The sequence below is a fragment of the Leptinotarsa decemlineata genome, unplaced genomic scaffold, assembly GCF_025532065.1.
Source record: "Leptinotarsa decemlineata unplaced genomic scaffold, Ldec_3_MD MMD2_P_RNA_scaffold_1, whole genome shotgun sequence".
In the NCBI taxonomy this organism is placed as follows: domain Eukaryota; kingdom Metazoa; phylum Arthropoda; class Insecta; order Coleoptera; family Chrysomelidae; genus Leptinotarsa; species Leptinotarsa decemlineata.
The window spans coordinates 4,819,933-4,840,021 of record NW_027412523.1 but is presented as its reverse complement, the minus strand read 5'-3'; the positions used below and the strand labels follow the sequence as shown (position 1 = coordinate 4,840,021).

The following is a 20,089-nucleotide window of genomic DNA, read 5'->3' as shown; positions in this document are numbered from 1 at the left end:
ACTGATCATGGGATGGCGACATGAATGTGAAACCCCTGCCTGGCTGGGGTGTTATGGATAAAGAGATTGTTCATCTGTTAACGGGGGACATGAGGGCCTCATTCGACAGAGTGTCTGGGCCTTCTATATCGTGAGGGGTCGTCTACAGCATAATCTATAGCTTCCCTAACTAACGGATTATCGTGGGTTTCAGCGTACGGCTTCATTCCGTACGAACCACGGAGCATTCACAATCATCCGTATAAACTTGTTTTGCAATCTCTCCAGAATGGAGATATTAGACGGATCCGTTTGTCCTCAGACGCCTGAAGCATATATGATGACCGGCTTGAACATCGTTATACGGATCGTAATTTTGTTCTTTAGGCTCAGTTTGGATCGTCTATTGATCAGAGGGTACAGACTTCTGATCCGACCCTCGATCTTTGCCTTCACGATTGTGATGTGCGGGTTCCAGGTCTATTAGAAGACCGGGGTACTTTACCCGCGCTTGCCAGTCAACCTCCCTTTCAGAGATCCTCACTTTTCTAGCCGGAGAAGATAATATTCTTCCCATGGTTCACTCGGGTCTTCATTCGAGGTACCAGCGCTCGAGGTCGTCCAATGCACGTTGCATGTAGACGATCTCGAGCTCCCGACCCATGGAAGATGAGAGAAGAACCGTGTCATCGGTGTAAAGGAATATCTCGGACCTTGGGAGGTCACTGGTGTAAAGGAAATACAGCGTGGGAGAGAGCACATCCCCCAGTGGCACTCCAGCGGGGATCTCTCTGTCAGACAGAGAGCCCTCTACTCTAACCTGAAATGTTCTGTCCTTCAGGAAAGACCCAATCCACCAGATCAGGCCCCGAGGCAGGTCGAAGGCGACTAGCTTATGCAGAAGACCTTCGTGGCAAACACGGTCGAAGGCCTTCGATATGTCTAAAAGAACGACATACACTTTACGATTATGATTTAGCTCTGCGATGGTATTTTCGATCAGTCTCAGTGCCTGTAGCTCAGTGGAGTGTTCTCTCCTGAAGCCGAATTGTTCGTCAGGCAGAACATTTCGGTCCTCAACTTCTTCGTTGAGTCTTTGCAGAACGACTCTTTCAGCCAGCTTAGCCGCCAACGAGAGCAGACTGATCGGGTGTTAATTCTGCGGGAACAGCAGGTTCTGACCATGTTTTGGGATCATGACATCCCATGCAAGGGAAAATATCTGAGGGCCAATGAACTGTCTAGACGATGTACATTTATCGTTATTAGGAACAGTAATGTTTTTAATGTTATTCACTAATAATTATTTATACTAAATCGCGGTTCGAAGTAATTAAGGGCAAGTAGTTTGATTATATTTGACATGTTAAGTTACTCGTACTTCAATAAATGAGATATACCCAGAAAGCTAACCTAAAAGTACTACTCAAACGTATAATAGAGCTCACCTTTTACAGCACCAGCACATCCCAAATGAAAAATGGCTGCCAATACCGAAAATATCAGCTTCTGTTCGTTCGCCGTAACTCCAAGAATGCCCAAAGAATTGCACACCTTCACGAATTCCAGCTGAGCCCTCTGTTTGTCTTCGTGTTTCTGGAGTAGATTCATGAACGGGTTGCTCTCGTTACCCGATAAATTGTCCAGGAACAGCTCTTTTCTCAAAGCACCTTCGACTCCCGACAAGAGCCGATGCACTATGTGGAACGTCGTTTCGTTTTCGATTTTTTTCGCGATTCTCGTTTTTTCCAACATTAGAACTTGCAGGCTCGCTGAAGCTATAGCTCCGCTCTGATCGAAGTCGAGGCTGAAGATCTGCGTGAATCTACAACGAAGAAAGTAATTGATAGAGAAACCACTCGCACTCCTGATTCTGGAGATCGTTCTGTTCACATTGAAAACTGGTAACAACAAGGTTTATCATTTCATTTTCATTTACTGATCGGTATTTTTTATCTTCAAATTGTTCTCCAGTAATGAATTATGAAGAAAAGGTGGTATTCAATGAACCCGGCGGTGATTTTGTTATAACCTGAGAATATATACAGACCTTGTCGCATTAGAGTTCATCACCGTCTTGCAATTTCCGAAACTCTCCAACACGGTCCATACCGAGGATAGTTTCTCCAACGTGAGGATCTTATTCACCGTACCCACTGCTGTGACGAGGTACTGGACGCAATGCCGGAAATTGGAAGTTTTTCCGGATCCGGATCTGCCGAGGAAGACGAGACTCTGGTCCCGTCTGGTGGAGAGCATCGCGTGGTACGACGACTGAGCCAACGAGTAGATGTGCGGAGGCATGTCTTCGGATTTGCAGCCTTTGAATAGCGACACTACCTGTTGATATGGGCAAAAGTTGAGAAATCATTGAAAATTTTCACGGTAATTGAGTCAATTTTACTATCCACGATAGTGATTTTTGACTTTTCACAACACAACTTCGGAAAAAAATTAAAATCATTTATAGACCATTGAATCAAATTCATCTCCTGGTTTGGATGGAGTGAGCCCCTTTTTTCTCAAAAAGTTTGCCGGAACTCTCTGCTCTCCGTTGTCAACAATTATGTCAGTCTCTTTCGCAAAATCTCGCATCCCACGGGCTTGGAAGAAAGCATCTGTCACCGCTATTTTCAAAAAAGGCGATACAATCAATCCAATTAACTACAGGCCCATTAGTCTTTCATCTGTACCTTCCAAAGTAATGGAATCCATCATCGTAGAAAATATGTCAGAATTTTTAACAAAAAAACGCAGAACAACATGGTTTCGTCAAAGGTAGATCAACCCCCAGCAATCTACTACAATGCATGAATGATTGGACGACAGCTCACGATAGGAAAATACCGACAGATATCGTTTATCTTGACTTTGCTAAGGCTTTCGACAGGGTCCCAGTGAGGAGGCTAATGCACAAACTTGATACACACGTATTCGAGGCCAACTAAACCTATGGATTGAAAATTACATGACAGATAGAACTTTCTCGGTCAAATTGGGTCACTCTTTTTCTTCGCACAGACAAGTCACAAGTGGAGTTTCCCAGGGATCTGTTCTTAGCCCGCTCCTCTTCGTTGTTTATGCATTCCCTTCAAGAAGACCTCAACTCGATTAGTCAGTGGTGCGAGGATTGGCTTCTGCCTCTCAACGTCGACAAATGTGTCGTACTTCATCAAGGAAAGAACAATCCACTCCATACGTACACAAAAAGTGGCCAATCGTTACGTAGTGTCCTCACTTGGGAGTGACTATTAATACCGACTTAACATGGTCCGAACATATAATATCCACATGCAAACGCGCAAACACACTGATTTACCTCATCCGCAAAACGTTCCTCCATCTATCATATTCAAGTTCCATAAAACTCTACAAAACCTACGTTCGTCCAATCATGGAGTATGCAGGTCCAGTGTGGTGTCCTGTTCTGGTACGTGATAGGGACTTGTTGGAAAATGTACAGCGTCGAGCCACGCGTATGACTTTCGGTGAAGTGCGTCCAGCCTGTCCCGAAAGACTGAGGATGGCACAACTGCTAGCTTTTGACCAACGTCGACTCCGTGGGGACCTCATCATATCTTTCCGTATAGCTAAGTATAACTATGCTAATCAGAAAGAACTTTTTGTTTTCAACAATGATTCGCGGTTACGTGGTCACACACACAAATTAAAAAAGGAAAAATTCGCAACGAGGCAGAGACAATATTTTTTGGTGAATCGTACTTTCGAAACATGGAATAACTTACCCAACGATGTTATGAATTCCGACTCAGTGAACAGTTTCAAAAACAAAATAGACATTTGCTTATTTGTTTAATCGCCTCTATGCATATATTAATTATTTTTCCTTTCCTTTTGCATGCATTGTATTAACTTGTTGATATCCTTCGTTTTTAGGCTTACATAGGACTTTGTCCTCAGGCTTTATTTATATATAATAATAATAAAGATTTTATGGAAGATGCGTTTCACTAAACGGATATTTCATCAGTTGAACTAGTACATCAAATTATTCTACGATGACTTTTATATAACAGTAGGTAATGACAAAGATATAAGTCCCAGTCCATGTTGAAATTGTGACTGTCTTCTAAAAAGTGGCAAGCATATAGGTGGAACTGGTTTCCTTCAGTTTAAAACTTTTGTTATGTTCGTAGATTCTTGTTTCGAAATATCTTGAAGTCCTTCCTATTTAAACTTTTGGGTCAAGCCACATCAGTTAAGCCCTTCTTCAAGGCCTGCTACAGGCGTCCCATCACTATATAGCACCGACTTTGTATCCATCATGGTCCACTTTTTTTTTGCCGTCGCACGCATAGTCCATAATAGTTAGCAACTAAACGTTAGTTTTTCTCTCAATTTTTCGAAAACAAGGGAACGGGTTTTAGGATATTACTTTTCACACCCAGGGGTCGATCAGGGTGACTTTGCACAGAAAAGGTAGACCACGGAAAGAAAGGATTTTGGGGATGGGAACATGAACACATATAATTCACATCTAGTATCCTCTACAACTTCAGGTTACAGTCATTCACGAATTTCATCATAGCGTCTATTACTTGTGGTTTGTTCAGTGCCAGTAAGTGCAGTATATTTAACGGTGGTATTATTTTTTCCCGTCTTAATGTTTCCATGAAATCTTTGGTTTGTTCCTGATGTTCAGAACAGTTAAAAAATATATGATCAATATCAGATATTACATTACATGTGTCACATTTGTTTGACTCAACGATTCCTATTTTGTAAAGATGAGCTGGATAACATGCATGTCCAAATTTCAGTCTGGTTATTGTGACAATTGTTTTCCGTCCGTACTTCATTTTTTTGTGCCATATTTCCGCTGGGATTTTTGGTACTAACCGGGTATACTGTGTAGCAGAGTTTTTACAATACTCTATCCATGCTGTTTCCCAATTTTCCTTGAACCTACTCTTTGCTAAGATTAGACATTCTTCAGCGCCACTTTCATTCTCAAGGCGTTGTCCTGTTCTGATGCCTGTAACAAATCTGAAGCCGGCCCTGACCGATATATCAGCCAGCGAATAAACATGACATCACCACGAAAGAAGCAGTCCGACTCGCCGGGAAAATACTAGGCGAGTACAGAGACCACTAGAGAAATCTAGAACGATCGTTACCGATATATAAGGCCTGCTTCCCGTCCAGAGAGTGAGTCTGTATTCAGAAAGCGAATGGAGCGGTTAAACAAAGAATTCGAACAGTGAAGATAAATTAAGCGATAGTTGCTAAGTGTTGAATATAAATTAGTTGTGATAGCGAAATATTGTTAAAAATAAATTAGTTTAACACAGTTAATTCTTTAATTCGTTACAGTATCCTACATCAATCTTCAGTATGCAGACTATGTAACTACTTGTAGTTCGTATTGTTAATCCCTCATTAGATTGATTTTTGTATGTGTCTCCAATACCCAAGAAGCTAAATGTACGTTCTTGTTTCATTCTGATTTTTCTGTGACTTAGCGTCAAGTCATTTCCGTTGAAATACCTGTATCCAGATTCTCAAGCGATGAGAATTTTGCTCCACTTGAAACTGATGTCAAAATGACGCAATTTGACATTCAAGGGCGTATGTTGAACCTTACGGATAGTTGAATATGACGTCAGTTTCTATGGGAAAAAAATGTCCATAACTCGAAAACTTGACTCCTGGTCTACACGCATATGTCTCTTGATACAGTAGTCCAGAAAGTAATATGCCTGTCCAGGAGCATTTCTAAAGTAGAAAAAACAAATGACATGGGATTAATTAGTTTCTATATGTCTGTTTGATCTCTGGTTGACATTGGGACAATGTTTGTTATACGTAAAAATAATAGCTCCCAGTAAACGGCCAGCTGCTTGGTATTTCAAAACCCATCCAGTCTAAACAGGTTTATTGGTGTGCCTCGTAGGCTTCTCAGTTTGTTTTCCTAGGGTTTTGATAGATATAATCCAGATGTAAGATCCTTCGATTTCAAAGTTTATATATCGATGATCTGAACTTCCCTCATCAAACACACTCCTTTTTACGTGTCAACGGAGCTAGGTTTATTGCTTGCATTCAAAATGTCTAATTTTTTGCCATAATAAACTGTAGTTAATGTTCACTCCTCTTTCAATAGTGGTGTACACTAAACAAATGATGATTCCCTCAACCTTTGTTGAAATCAATTAAGGACCTTTTGTATTGATCTCCCATACATGATGTCCTTGCACTTCTATGTCTGTTTTACGTAGAGCTATAGCTCCCGGTAATCGGTTTGCTGCCAATTCTAGTTCTGTAAAATCTTCTTCCATTTCGAAATGCATCTCCAAAATTTTCAAGTCAGCCTTATATAGGCTTCCCAATTTGTTTTCTCGGGGATTTGATATCGAGGTATGAAACCAAAAGGCCAAGGATTGTGTCGTTTTACCTAGAGGGTATATAAAAATTCGAAAATAAGGAAAGATCATTACACTACAAGAGATTCAGAACTGTCACTTCAAAAGATTCGTCTGCTAAGTAATAAACCTAGCTTTGACACAGTCAGCGGAATTTGAATGATACATTTTTCCAGATAAACATCCAATAAAAGTAAAAGTAAATGCCTTTATTCTTTATTTCTAATGAATCTTTTCTTGGCATAAATATTTCATTCCTTGCGGTAGTATAACAAGTATGCAAAAGTTAATTTGAGGTTGAAGGCAATGAGGATTTGTTGAATGTTGTTATTTCCTTTCACTGTAAGTTTTATACAAAAAACAGTAAGTTTCACCGTTAACCATTGATATTATTTTCCTTGTAGGAATTAATGATTTACACTATCACTTGAACGAAAGCAAACAATTGTTCAGCACTCCGTACGAGAGTTGAACAATTCATAAGATAGATATATGGACATTATATGCAAGTTTTCTTTATGACCACCATAAATTTTCTCATGACATATTTGTGAAGATATAAAACATATTTCAAACGGAAGCTCATAATGTTTTATTAGTCTTTGTTTCTATGACAACACTTTCAGTAACTGCTTGATGTCTGCAGGTTCTAGAGCCTTCGGAACGAATAATAATATTCGCGTTTTAAATAAAATTTTATAATAATTATCATGGATAGAGTCATTTGAATTTGATACATCTCAAACTGCATGGGAGAGGTTCGTAATCAGTAATTTTCCGAAATATTTTGCCATCTATGAGAATGTGGATAAACAAGTTGAATCTTGTGCCTTTACCAATACATTAGATCAGGGGTCTCCAAACTACGGCCCGCGGGCCAAATCCGGCCCTCCAGTGTCATCAATCCGGCCCGCGACAGCCAATGATTTACTGTCATCAATCTGGCCCGCGACAGCCAATGATTACCTAATTGTTGTTACTATTGCTGTGATAAGTTGAAGAAGAAAACACAGAATGATAATTACCCGGTTTTATTTACTTGCAAGGTAAAACTTAACGACAGAAATGATGACAAAGAAAACTTAACTTAAGTATCTAAGTTTAAGCATATTAATAACTAACAAATAATTGAAATGAATTACAGTAAAACAAAAACACTAATGAGATGTATGCAATTGTGATTTTCCACCGACAATACTTTGTAGTTGTGGATCAATTTTACTTGTATCAATTATCAAAAGAGATTAAAAATGCTCATCGGTTAATTGAGATCTGTAAACATTCTTTGTATACTTCATCTTGGAAAACGTTTTCTCACACAAGTAAGTAGTACCAAAAACAGAAAACAACCCACGAGCAAATTTATGCAAATTATCAAATAATTGTTTCAGTGGAAGACTCTTAGAAAATTCCAAAAAAGATGAATTTTGATATTTGTTCTTAAGCATATCACTGCACCATAAATCAATAATTTCCATTTGGACTTCCGGAGCCAGGGTTTCAATGTCAGAATCAAAAGATTTTGAAAAAGCTTAATTTCATTCGCAATGACATCAAAATCTGGAAAACGAGTATAAAAATTTATCTTCAAAGCACTCAAAGTTTCGATTGCAAAATTGACGGGAAATTCAGTCTCTGTAGTGTGGCTGAATATTTCACATGTTTCAAAATGTGTGAAACATACAATGTACATACATACATACATACAATGTCAGACTAATGGTTTTCAACCACCATCATTTTCTACAGTCTTTGACACAAGTGCAACCACTCCTTTATTTTTACCATACATATTTTTGCCTCCATCAGTTGTTATAGATTTCAAATGTCTCCATCGAAGGTTCTTTTTATTAATGGCATTTTCAACTCCCTTAAAAATATCTGCCCTAGTTGTTGTGCCGTGAATACTATCAATATCAAGAAGTTCTTCATACACTTCATAGCTTTTATCTACTCCGCGAATAAAAATCAACACCTGAGCAGTATCTGACACATCCGTTGACTCAATGATAGTGAAAACCACTCATGATGTCCATTTTTGTCAGACAGTTGAGATGATATATTTTCTGGGATGTCTTGCACCCTCCGAGCCACGGTGTTTGCTGACAAACTGACACTTTTAAATAAATTTACCTTTTCGGGGCATATTTCTTCGGCTACTGCAATCGAGCATTCTTTTATCATTTCTCCATCGGTGAATGGTTTGCCACGTTTTCCGATTTCAAGAGCCACACGAAAGCTGGCGCGAGTTGCAGACTCTTGTTCAGTATTCGCTTTGGTAAACAAAGATTGCTGCGATTTGAGTCCTCGTTTCAAAGCTTCAAATTTTTCCTTCCGCAAACTTCCTGTATACTTGGAGTGACTCTGAAGATGTTTCGATTCATAGTGTCGTTTAATGTTATAGTCTTTGAGAACAGCTATGGTTTCATTACAAATTAAACATAGCGCCTTATTCATGGACTCAATCACAAAATACTGAAAGTTCCATTTTTCTTGGAACGTTCTGCAGTCACTGTCGATTTTTCGCTTCTTTTCCATACTAACAAATCACACATAAAACAATAAGTCAAATCCCTTTATTTCACAATAGACAGTTTCGCTTCCTTCGCCTTTCCTACGCAGACTAACTCGCAGTTGCGCCGCTAGCCTTTTTATATGCAATTATTACTGCCATCTCGAGGTGATCGGAATACACTAGCTAGAACCAGAACTTTCTCGAACCAACGCGGAAATTCCAAATATTTAATTATGCCTAATGCCACCTAGCGGGTAGCTGAAAAAGATAGTACATAGTACCACTACTCGCCACTAGATGTCGTTAAGTTTCACAATACACAGTAATAATTGAAATGCAAAAAAAAAGCGTAAGTTTGGTTAGGTCACGCACTTTGCGACTATCCTAGTCTAGAATTATAGTTAAGGGCAGAAATTGGCCCTTGAAACAAACTGAAAAAATCATTATGGCCCGAAGGCTTCAAAGTTTGGAGACCCCTGCATTAGATTATATATTGGACTACAAAGTGACATTGACTCTTCAGTAAACTCTGTTATAAATTAAAAATAAACTATTGTTTTTCTTTGGCGGATTTTGGTAGTAAAAAGATTTTATTTATATCGTCATATCATCTTCGTTGTGAAATTATAAACTTGAGAAGAGACACTTACCTTTTCCGAATAAATAGCTAACGGCGCCATTGGATTTATCACAAGAAGAGTTCCGCAACCCGCATAAGTGTGAATCAAATTCGTGGCATAACGTTGTCGCAAGGTATGGAGTATGCTCGATTCGTTGAGGTGTCGAAGGGAGGCCAAGTCTTCTGCTCGGTCGAATTGAGGAGGGTTAGCCTGCAAAATATAATATAACACATATAAGTGAGGTCGATAACATCTTCTCTTACGAAGAAGCCACCTGTGGGATTGACAAAGAACTCAGTTTTTGAATATCAAAGAAAAACGAGGCTCCCGAAGGCGGTCAGTTGATGAGCCAAGCTTCGACGCTGACCCTCGACGAGATTTGTTCTCTGTCTTCAACTGCAAAGCAAATAGTTTCAACACATTCAACTTGATATTATGATTATGACAGTAACTAGATCATAACTGTACTGAGTCAACTCAAATGAATACTGACAATTCACATATGATAATCAGAAATCTCAAGATCATAATTGAAACTGAATTTCATAATGATTTTCAATTCGAATGGAAACGTTATTCTGAATTTCGAAGAAATCGAAAAGAATACGCGACGTATCTGTGATGCATTTAGCTGCGTCAAGTAGGTCGGCTATTGCCGACTTGCCGGATACGACTTGAGTCATTTACGGACTCTATTCATGTACTTTCAAACAAATGTTCTTTTTGAACATCAATAGAATTGATGTTTTGTTCTAATATCTCATTAAACTCAAACTTTGTTTTTTTGAAGCAATTTTTTAAATGTATTATTTGTTACTACCATTATTATAATTTTTTTAGCAACCCAGATGTAATTTTTTTTCATGATTTATCCCAGAATGAATAAGAATCATCAAAATCGGTTCAGAATTGACGAAGCTTCGGTAATTTTTTTTCGAGAGCCGCGATTATCAAGTCATTCATTATACGTAATCGGGTTTCTTGCAAACATTTTTATCGCATAAAAGAGTTCAAGTTTTTCACTAGTTTCCGTGAAAATTTGAGCCCTCGAGATTCATAAATGGGTGGAGAATTTTCAAAAAAATATCTCACAATATTTTTCTTCAAATGTGAGTTTGAAAGTTTTGCGCAAAAAACACGCTCCAAAAATAACATACTTTTTTAGTCACTACTCTAGTGTTGAAAAATGAAAACTTAATGTTCTCTTTCGGAGTTCTGGAAATATAGGCCTTGAAGAAAAAAATCACTGATAACAACTCCTATGAATATTTCACAAACCTTTTCGATGTCATCTTCATCTACACAAAGCAGCTCTCCGGTGGATTCCAACTTGATCATCAGCTTTCCGGGCTCCTGACTCGATCCTGATTCTTTCCTTGCGGCAGCAAATCCGCCTCTGTGCATCAGCCATAATTTTTCCGCGTCTAGCCATAACTTTTCGTTTGCCAAGAGCTCGTCCGTCTTTGCCTATAACAAAACAAAACCTTTAAATATTTTTGAAGGATGATAGATTTTCATGTAAATTAAATTTTATGTCAATGCTCTTTCATATGTTGTGTAGCGTTGTGCAGGATAATGCTCAAATCTTCTATTTCCAATTGCTTGACAGTGTTGATGAAATATTTATACAAAATGTCAGTTTTGTCTTCGACTAAAAACAATTTAGAATCAGGGCATATTTAAATTAATTTCACAGTTACCTAGAGAAAGATCACTTATCACTTTTATAATAGACTCCCCGCTTTCAAATGATTAAAGCTTGAAGACTGAAATTAAGTGTTTAGCATATTAAATGAAGTTTTCGCAAACTACAGAGTTTAAAAGACTATTGATTATAATTAATTAATAGCATTCAATAAGTTGTTTCTCCGTATAAGGTTTCAACTTTGTAATTCATATATTCAGAATCCATTAGTTCGGTATAGATTGCCAGATATCATGTGTTTATCTTCTCATGATCTGAACTTTGATGAATTAAACTATTATATTCTGCCCCGGGCATCTGAATATTTATTAATAGTCGATATTTGTTTTTACGCACAAAAATTATATCAATCAAGACTTCGGCCATAAATCTAGACATTAAACTCGCTTTTGCTTCACTATACTTAATAATTAGAGTATTATTACAAAGATTTCGTTTTTGAATAATTTTTCCACGTACAATCGATTATAATTAGAATAGAGTGTGAACTTCTCTTGAAATGTTTACTCGAATATGGGAATCGATGAACTCATTTCGAAAAAATGTCCATCAGTATTTGATATAAGTCGATAAATTTGAATAGGGTCAAATAGTGTTCGTCACCTAGAATAATAAGATGAAAATAGATCACCAAAGCCGATTCTGTGACACCAGCCAATGAGAGCGTAGCAATTTGTCACATGACCAGTTTGTTCGGTTGGTTACGCTATCGGTGATAACGCAAAGTCGATAACTCAACCTGACCAAACCTAACCTGACCTGACCTGACATAACTCAACCTAACGTAACCAACCGAACAAACTGGTCATGTGACAAAGTGTTACGCTCTCATTGGCTGATGTCACAGAATCGGCTTTGGTGATCTACTATCGGTGATAACGAAAAGTCGATAACTCAACCTGACCAAACCTGACCTGACCTGACATAACTCAACCTAACGTAACCAATCGAACAAACTGGACATGTGACAAATTGCTACGCTCTCATTGGCTGGTGTCACAAAATCGTCTTTGGTGATCTACTATCGGTGATAACGCAAAGTCGATAACTAAACCTGACCAAACCTAACCTGACCTGACATAACTCAACCTAACGTAACCAATCGAACAAACTGGTCATGTGACAAATTGCTACGCTCTCATTGGCTGGTGTCACAGAATCGGCTTTCGTGATCTACTGATGAACTTGTGATCCAACACTAGACCGTCCTGTTTCGATCCACCTAGGTATCATCAGTCTCAATTGTCCGAAAAAGGTCAGGTCTGAAGGAGAACGACATCTATGGGATCGAAAGAAGACTCGATGCTCGAATATCTGAGGAAACTCCCCATATACGTTATTATATGCATACGCATATTTCAAGCGAAAATGAGTGGGCAATATGAAATTATAATTATACACAAAGGATATTACCTGTTGTAACCCAAGTACAGGCAAATTTAAAGAGACGTCCGGATGAAGTGAGAGGACAAATACCTGCACTAAGGCACTGCACCAAGGCACTGCACTGAATATGAAATTATAATGATACACAAAGGATAATACCTGATGTAACCCAAGTACAGACAAATTTAAAGAGACATCCGGATGAAAGGAGACGACAAGTAGCTGCACTAAAGCGTTCTAACCGTATAAAAGAACAAACAAGAAGATACAATGTTCAGTTCGAGTAGAGCCATGAATATGATAGCACAGCATGCTATCGAAAGCGCTCGCATATAATAAGGATTTATTACAGCTTCGAATCCTTTTTGTGAACAAATGATAATATAAAAATTATATTTGAATATTTTTGGTACATTGATTTAATGAAATGAATGAAAGAGTTTCTGCTATTACTGAGTTTTAATTTTATTAAATTTGATGGTTATGATAGGGAAGCCCAAGCGGGGATTTCGGGATTTACTAAAGCGCGGTAGATTAATTTACAGAGGGATACTTTGTACCCGGGTAAGTACCTCCACCAAATATTAGCCCCATATGTAAGGCCGCCTGTGAAGGATAAAGGATCAGATTAGTAAGAAAAATTGATCATCAGACATTCTCGAGCGCGTCAGATTAAGGTAGGGTGAGTTAATTACCTGCTGAAAAGTGTATATTCCAGTAATCTGACAATTTGAGAGTGACGTAAAGAAGGGGGGGCAGGAAAGTTGTAAAAAAATAACGTCATTTCGACATTCTCGAGCGTAGCTCATTTTTTTTATTTTGAAAGAAATAATTCAAGGATAACAAAAAATATATAATCTGACTATTTCCACAAGCCGAAATAACAAAAATTCGTCGAAAAAGTTTAATGCCTGCAGCTGTGTCATACCTATATTTCCCTCCCGAGTTTCTATTCCTTTTTCACTTTTTCTCTATCTATTACTCTCTCACTCCGTCCCCACTCTGAATTCTGATGCCATGACGTCATCACAGCTGATCACAGAGACTCGTTCGTGATGAAGATTAATTAATCAATTATTTGATGAATGTAGCCGTTACTACGTGGTAGGAAATCATAATGAACAAAAGAGAAATTAAACTTTCTATGTTTTTTACCACTTTTATTTGTAACTAACGTTACTAGAGTTTCGTCCTATAAGGATATTTTCAAACTCATATATTGTATAAGTAACGGCAGTAACGTTAGTTACAAATAAAAGTGGTAAAAAACATAGAAAGTTTAATTTCTCTTTTCTTCATTAATTAATCAATTGATTATGAAAAATTACATTTTTTTGATCATTTTTTAAAAATTATTTTCTTTGAATACAAGTATTCTACTTAAAAAACATACACTTATTTATTAGCATGCTATTTCCTGAGCTTTTCAATTAATTAAGTTTAATGACTTGAAGAAAATATTTTTTTGTCAGATTAGGCGAATCCCTCTAGATAATAGTCAGATTATGAGACAGCACGTTTAAAACATAAAGAGGAACCATATACATCTTAATCTGACGCGCTTGAGTATTTCAAAATGGCGAATTTTTTTCGCACATTATAATAGTGGCCGCGAGTTTGCATCAGATCAAAATCGTCAGATTATTGAATGAGAGCTTTTTTTTGTTGCACTCAACACCCCCTTAGAAAATCTGACGCACTCGATACATTTTTTTTCTTTTCACTTTTAACCCTTACGTACAACCACCCACATCATGCAAACGATCAGAGTAGCATACCAACATTATTAAAAATACGTAGGGCATTGATGCTATCAATATCTGACGCGCTCGAGTATGTCCATGTTCTGTTTTACATATTTAAAAATCTATAGCCGCTTCCCCCACCGATGAAAATGTATATATTATATAAGATTTTTTCTTCTCGCTCGAGTAAATCCCCATTTTGCATCGTGGGCTCCCCTGCTATTGAAAACGTTCCAGAAATTCAATTATTCAAATTTAATTTTTTTGTAGAGATGAGAAATGAATGTGAAACGTTATATTTGACTGTAATGGGCTGAAAAGACCTCGGCCCAAAAAAGACAGCGTTTTTTTTTTCAAAATTGGCATCATGCCTGATCAATCCAGATAAAACATGCCTACCCATTTCGAAAAAGGACGATGAACTGGAAAAACGTCAATATTCTGTCATTCAATTTCGAAATAACCTGAATTTGACATCAATACCGTAAAAATCTTCATTTCTAACGATTTCCGTTGAACGGACGTAACTTTTTCAGTTACGAGTTCATGAACTATTGGAATAATTCCTTTCATCAGGGCTGACCTTTTTCTTCTGGTTCCCATGGTATGTCCTTCGCTGCATTCTAATCTGATGTCAAATTGATAGACATGTTGAAACATTTCATTCAAACACGTTGATCATAACTATTTATTGTTTCGAAGAAATTACATGATGAAGTACATACCTAACCACGTCAGGATTGTTTTAAAACTAGACATAAACAATGGATGAGGAATTATAGTCCAGAGATAATAGTCGCAAAGCCGTTAATGTTTAGTGAGTAGATATAAGTCAAAATATAACAAGAATGAAAATTTTTTTCACGGCTTTACAAAGATGCAAATATAGGGTAAACATAGTTGAATATGTAAAATTGTGGAATATTTATATGGGGTCTGTTGTTAATCATCATGCTGTTTTATAAAATTCTTTAAATGTCCTTGATGTCATCCACGGTTTGCAAATTAATTTTAAAGATTGATCAATGAGATGAAAAGTGTACAAATCGAATAGAAACAAGTTAGATTACAATCTGATTATGTATCATTCTCAAACTTCCGTGTGCAAAATGTCAACTAACCGGTGTTCATTTGCGACTAATTTCAATACTTTATTGACTTGTTTGTTATTGGATTTTTTACTGCCGTAAAAGCATGAACTACTTTCCGGGTGACTGAAATTAAGTGAAATCAAAATTTGTTATAAATATTTATGAAACTACAATACCACTGATTTTCAATCTAAAATCAAGGATTTGCAAATCTCACATTGAAGTGTGTTTTTAGAATACGTTATAATTGATTTGCATCAAATATCTTGTTCAAATACCTGATTTTAATTGATGATAATCATCTGACAAATCGTCTCTGAACAATACTGTTATTCCAAACTATTATTTCCTTATCACCTGTACAATATCAACAAAGTTATTTTGGTACACCCTATATTTCTGGAGGCATTCGAAATAGCTTTTTCGATCTCGATTCAAGATAAGGAATCGATCGGAAGGACAAGGAGTGCATAAACAGCAAGAGGTTTACTTTGACATTTAGATCAAATAAATAATCTTGACAAATCGCTGGGAGATATTTCATTTTGAGAAAATGAGTAATGGATTCGTGATCGTTTTCATAACATTGACATATTTCGCGAAAAGGTGTAGCTGCTCATTATGACGCAATTTCTAAATAGGAAGAAAAAGTATCGATCTATAAATCCTCATAGATAGTTTTATGGACATTATGTTATCAATTCTGACATCGTGGCTATTAGTCCGGCAGAATTAGACGTGTGGATAATGTGTTATTGCACGTTATGATATCGATTTCCAAAAACTCGCTAACAAGTACGGTGGAAATAGATACGTCATTAACAGGTAATAACTCATCGGCCAACAGCAACGCATCAACAAGAGAGGCGGACTACCTGAGTCAACATAAATACAACCTACAAACTAGAAATCACCAGTCATCGGTAATTCATCAAGACGAATGAACGTCTGAAGAAGCCAGCTATTCGTGCTGGCGAAACGTTGGTATGCAGTTATAAACTACGACGACCTTCAAACCCGAATGAAAATAGTAATATATTTAGATTGTGGGTGAGAGGCATAAAAGTTAGAAGAACCCGTTACGGGTTTCCTTCAGTGGAATACGTTTATTCATACCCTTATGAAAATTATATTGAATTATGTATTAATAAACCATTACTGTCAATTAGGTCACAGGAAACAAGTACGTTATAAAAAGAACTGTTTAGTAAGGAAAAAATGTATTATTGCAAACTTTGATACGATATTGAATGAATTGCGGACTTGATTATTATTATTATTTTTATAGAAAACATAAATATAGTTTGAAAAAACTAAAAAACGCTTTTAAATGTGAAATTCCTCTCAAACAACACAATAAAGTTTGAGCTCTCAAATTCTATTGTAATAATGAGATGCAGTAAGTCTCCAACAGAAGACGGACAGTTGTAAAATTTGTTTCGAAGTAAAGAGAAAATTTGCAGTAATAATTTCAAAAACCAATTCAGTCTTGATGTTTTGATTTGAAGTTTCATTCAAAATATTAACGGACTTGAAATATTTTTTCATTGAATAATTTTATTTTTCAAATCAATCCTTTTAATTTGATATGTATGTCAAGCACTTTAATTCAAATTTTCCGATTTTTTGAAATTTTTAAGTAACTGAATTTTTTAGGTGAACAATTTATGAGAAAGTTTTCATTGTTGAAATCCATATTCTGGTTTGCTTTCGTTAAACATTTGATAGGTATTTGAAACATCAAACCTGTAGTCTCCTCTCAACTAAACGTGAATTTTACCAAATAGTGAAAACATAAAACAAGTGTATCTAAAATTCCACTCACCTCGTCGAGTTTCTCCTTCACCATTTCATCGAAATCCTTGAAACAATTATTCTTATCCACCACGTTGAAAAACCCCGGGGTTTTCTTAAAATTGCTCATGAACAGGATGTCTTCGTAGCTGATGCACTTTATTTTCGCGAGCTTCTTATTATTCAGGCTCTTCCTGCTGAAACTATTTCTAGCGGTATTTCTTTGAAAACTTCCCTGCGGCTGCTTGTCGTCGACTTTCCTGAACGAGCCGTTTCTAGACCTGGAAAAATTACTGTCCTTCGCCTCTTTCCCTGAAGGTTTGCTCTCCTGACTCAGGTCAATCGATTTTTTCCTCAAGGAACCGTTCCGAGACCGAACGAATCCACTCTCATGTTCGATAGGGGGTTTTTGCTTCGAAACTTCATCAACGGTTTTTCCTAAGTCCTCCCATCCAGCTGTTGTCGTCGACGTCAAATATATCCAGGTGCCTCATTTTGGCCGTCTTGGCGAAGGAAGATTTGGTAACGTTGTTGAAGAGCCTACTGGATACATCACCGCCCTTTCTCGCATCGTCTGCGACCTCCGAAACTTTCGTTTTGTCTCCCAGGGAGTCCAGAGAATCCGACTCGCTGAAGTTCTCCGAGCTTACGCTGGCAGTTTTCTTTTCCTGCTTCTTGGCAGACCATCTCCCCGAAGAGTTTCTCTGGAAAGGGGTCTTCTCTGTTTGGCTCGCAGTCGGAGATTCGTTTTCGACCTTCTTCGATCTCTTTGACCATCTTTTGGAATTGTTCCTCTGCAAAGGGCTATGTGTGTGATCCAAATCGCATTCCTTATCGTTCGCAGGGCCGTAATTTCCGCTTCCGTGCGCAGTGCCCTTGCACGAGGTGTGCTTCTTTGGTAACGGGGACGAAACGTCGCGCCGGAGAGAATTTTCGAAAGTTGACGCGACGTGCAGCATCTTCAACTTGGTGGATTAACGTCTTGTTTATGCAAAGAATGTCAAGGTTGATTGACTGGTTCAGGATGATTTCATTGTGGTTTTGATCGAGCGACGGTTCTATTGTTTATATTTTATTGATACAGGTGTGCAGGTTAATTAGCGATTATTGTTCAGAACCAGTCGTTTGATAACTTGAATGGTATGCATTACACGTAGGAAATTGAATTAGAATAATTGATGAAAAAAAATCATTAGCATATAATTAATTCTAACGAATTGTTTCGTCGAAAATTTATTCATCTCCGTAAGTTATGCGAGAATGGGAGATAATATATTATATGTAATGTTAGGTTGGTCCTACTGACGTATGAATGAGTAGCGTCTACAAGAAAAGTTCTAGAGAAAAGAAAAAACTAATTAGACATGATCTTTCAGCAAGGACTTTCGAACTTCAACAATTGATAACGGCCATATTGTTGAAGCTACATCTGTCATGTATTCAGTTTGTTTCGCCAAATCACCGTGGACGGTTATAGCATTTAACAACACGTGAAAATAATTACATTTTTCTATCAAAATGTGTGTTTTGTTAGAGCAAAGTACCGCGCGCTTCAACAATTTTAAGGTTGCCATAATTGTCCTACCGAGAACAAAAAATCATCTGGTTATGATGAAACATCAGTTGAAATTTTAGAAAATCTCCTAGAATACCCTTTAAATATTCTTGTTGAGGCCATATAAATAATTTCTTTCTGGCAGATTTCCTACATGTCTGAAACTAGCGATAGCCATTCCGCTTCATTAAAACTTCCGGCCTATATCATTGCTTCCGACAATCTCAAAAATAATTGTCACAATTGTGATAGCAGATACGTATTATGTACATACAAAATATGGAATGAATTCGATATTTCATAGTAGAGTAGCTTGTTAGTTTAAAAACACCACGAATCTACAGAACTTGATATTTCTTTTGAAAAAATATCTGTTATCACAATTGTGACTTAAACTTCCATATAGGTACTGTACTTTTTGTTTACGACTTCATTTTAGCATACTTTGTATTATTCCTGTTATAAATGTTGTTGAATTAACGTTATCATTATTATTTCTGCTTTGATAATTATTCATTTCAAATAATGGTGGACGAGCGGTTTTGATGTCGTCGAGTGAAACTACATTTTTATCAAGACTCGTTGCTCCGATCGACTTTCCACACGAGTACTTTTATTCATAAAATTGTCCAAGTAACCTTAATTTGTTGAAAAATATTGAAAAATATCTGTCATTTCAAAGTTTTGGGGTGTGGACCATCGGGGGTAGTCCGTTCCTGACTTTGTAGCAAAACAACTGACTCCTGCATGAAAGCTCATCGAAGGAATTCATTTGTTTAGTCAATTACCAAAATTTGGATGATTTTGAATATTCACTTGAAAAGTTATCAAAGAAAAACATTTTTCATTTTGTAACTTCGAGGGCCCGTTACTTGGTAACGAAGGATTTTAGGAAAAAAAGTTATATGAAGTACTGGTGATATTTTGACCCCATCTATACATTCCCAAGAGGAAAAGAGGAAGTCCAGGGACACCCTGTATATATATATATATATATATATATATATATATATATATATATATATATATATATATATATATATATATATATATATATATATATATATATATATATATATATATATATATATATATATATATATATATATATATATATATGTTAACTCGAAGATTCTCACGGATAAAGTATGATGAGCTGTTTTCTCGGGTTTCGCTCCGTGTTCTGTGTATTTTCTACCCATAAGGATTATTTTCACAACGTTTCGGCAAAGTCTCATTTGCCATCTTCTGGTGATGTCTGGTTTTTTCAACTAGACTGATTACTTCGAACTCTGTGTCTCAATTTATAGGGATGG

The 20,089-nt window shown here is 37.0% G+C and overlaps 1 protein-coding gene and 1 long non-coding RNA gene across 8 annotated transcripts in view; one reads left to right on the top strand and one right to left on the bottom strand.

Annotated features, from left to right (window-relative positions):
- Positions 1–20,089, bottom strand: part of Mhcl (Myosin heavy chain-like) — a 251,902-nt gene that overhangs the window by 107,385 nt on the left and 124,428 nt on the right. For 2 of the 4 annotated variants that reach the window (XM_074181233.1, XM_074181178.1), the window contains exons 2-6: positions 17,250–18,199; positions 10,776–10,964; positions 9,528–9,707; positions 2,030–2,319; positions 1,428–1,804 (exon numbers count right to left, since the gene is read on the bottom strand). In XM_074181233.1, the coding sequence (XP_074037334.1) occupies positions 1,428–1,804; positions 2,030–2,319; positions 9,528–9,707; positions 10,776–10,964; positions 17,250–17,348 (1,135 nt within the window). In that variant the 5' untranslated portion in view covers positions 17,349–18,199. The remainder of the gene's footprint in view (positions 1–1,427; positions 1,805–2,029; positions 2,320–9,527; positions 9,708–10,775; positions 10,965–17,249; positions 18,200–20,089) is intronic. The other 2 variants (XM_074181078.1, XM_074181121.1) reach the window with 1 other exon arrangement.
- Positions 1–20,089, top strand: part of LOC141485365 (uncharacterized) — a 134,012-nt gene that overhangs the window by 64,976 nt on the left and 48,947 nt on the right. The gene's annotated exons all lie outside the window — the stretch shown is intronic.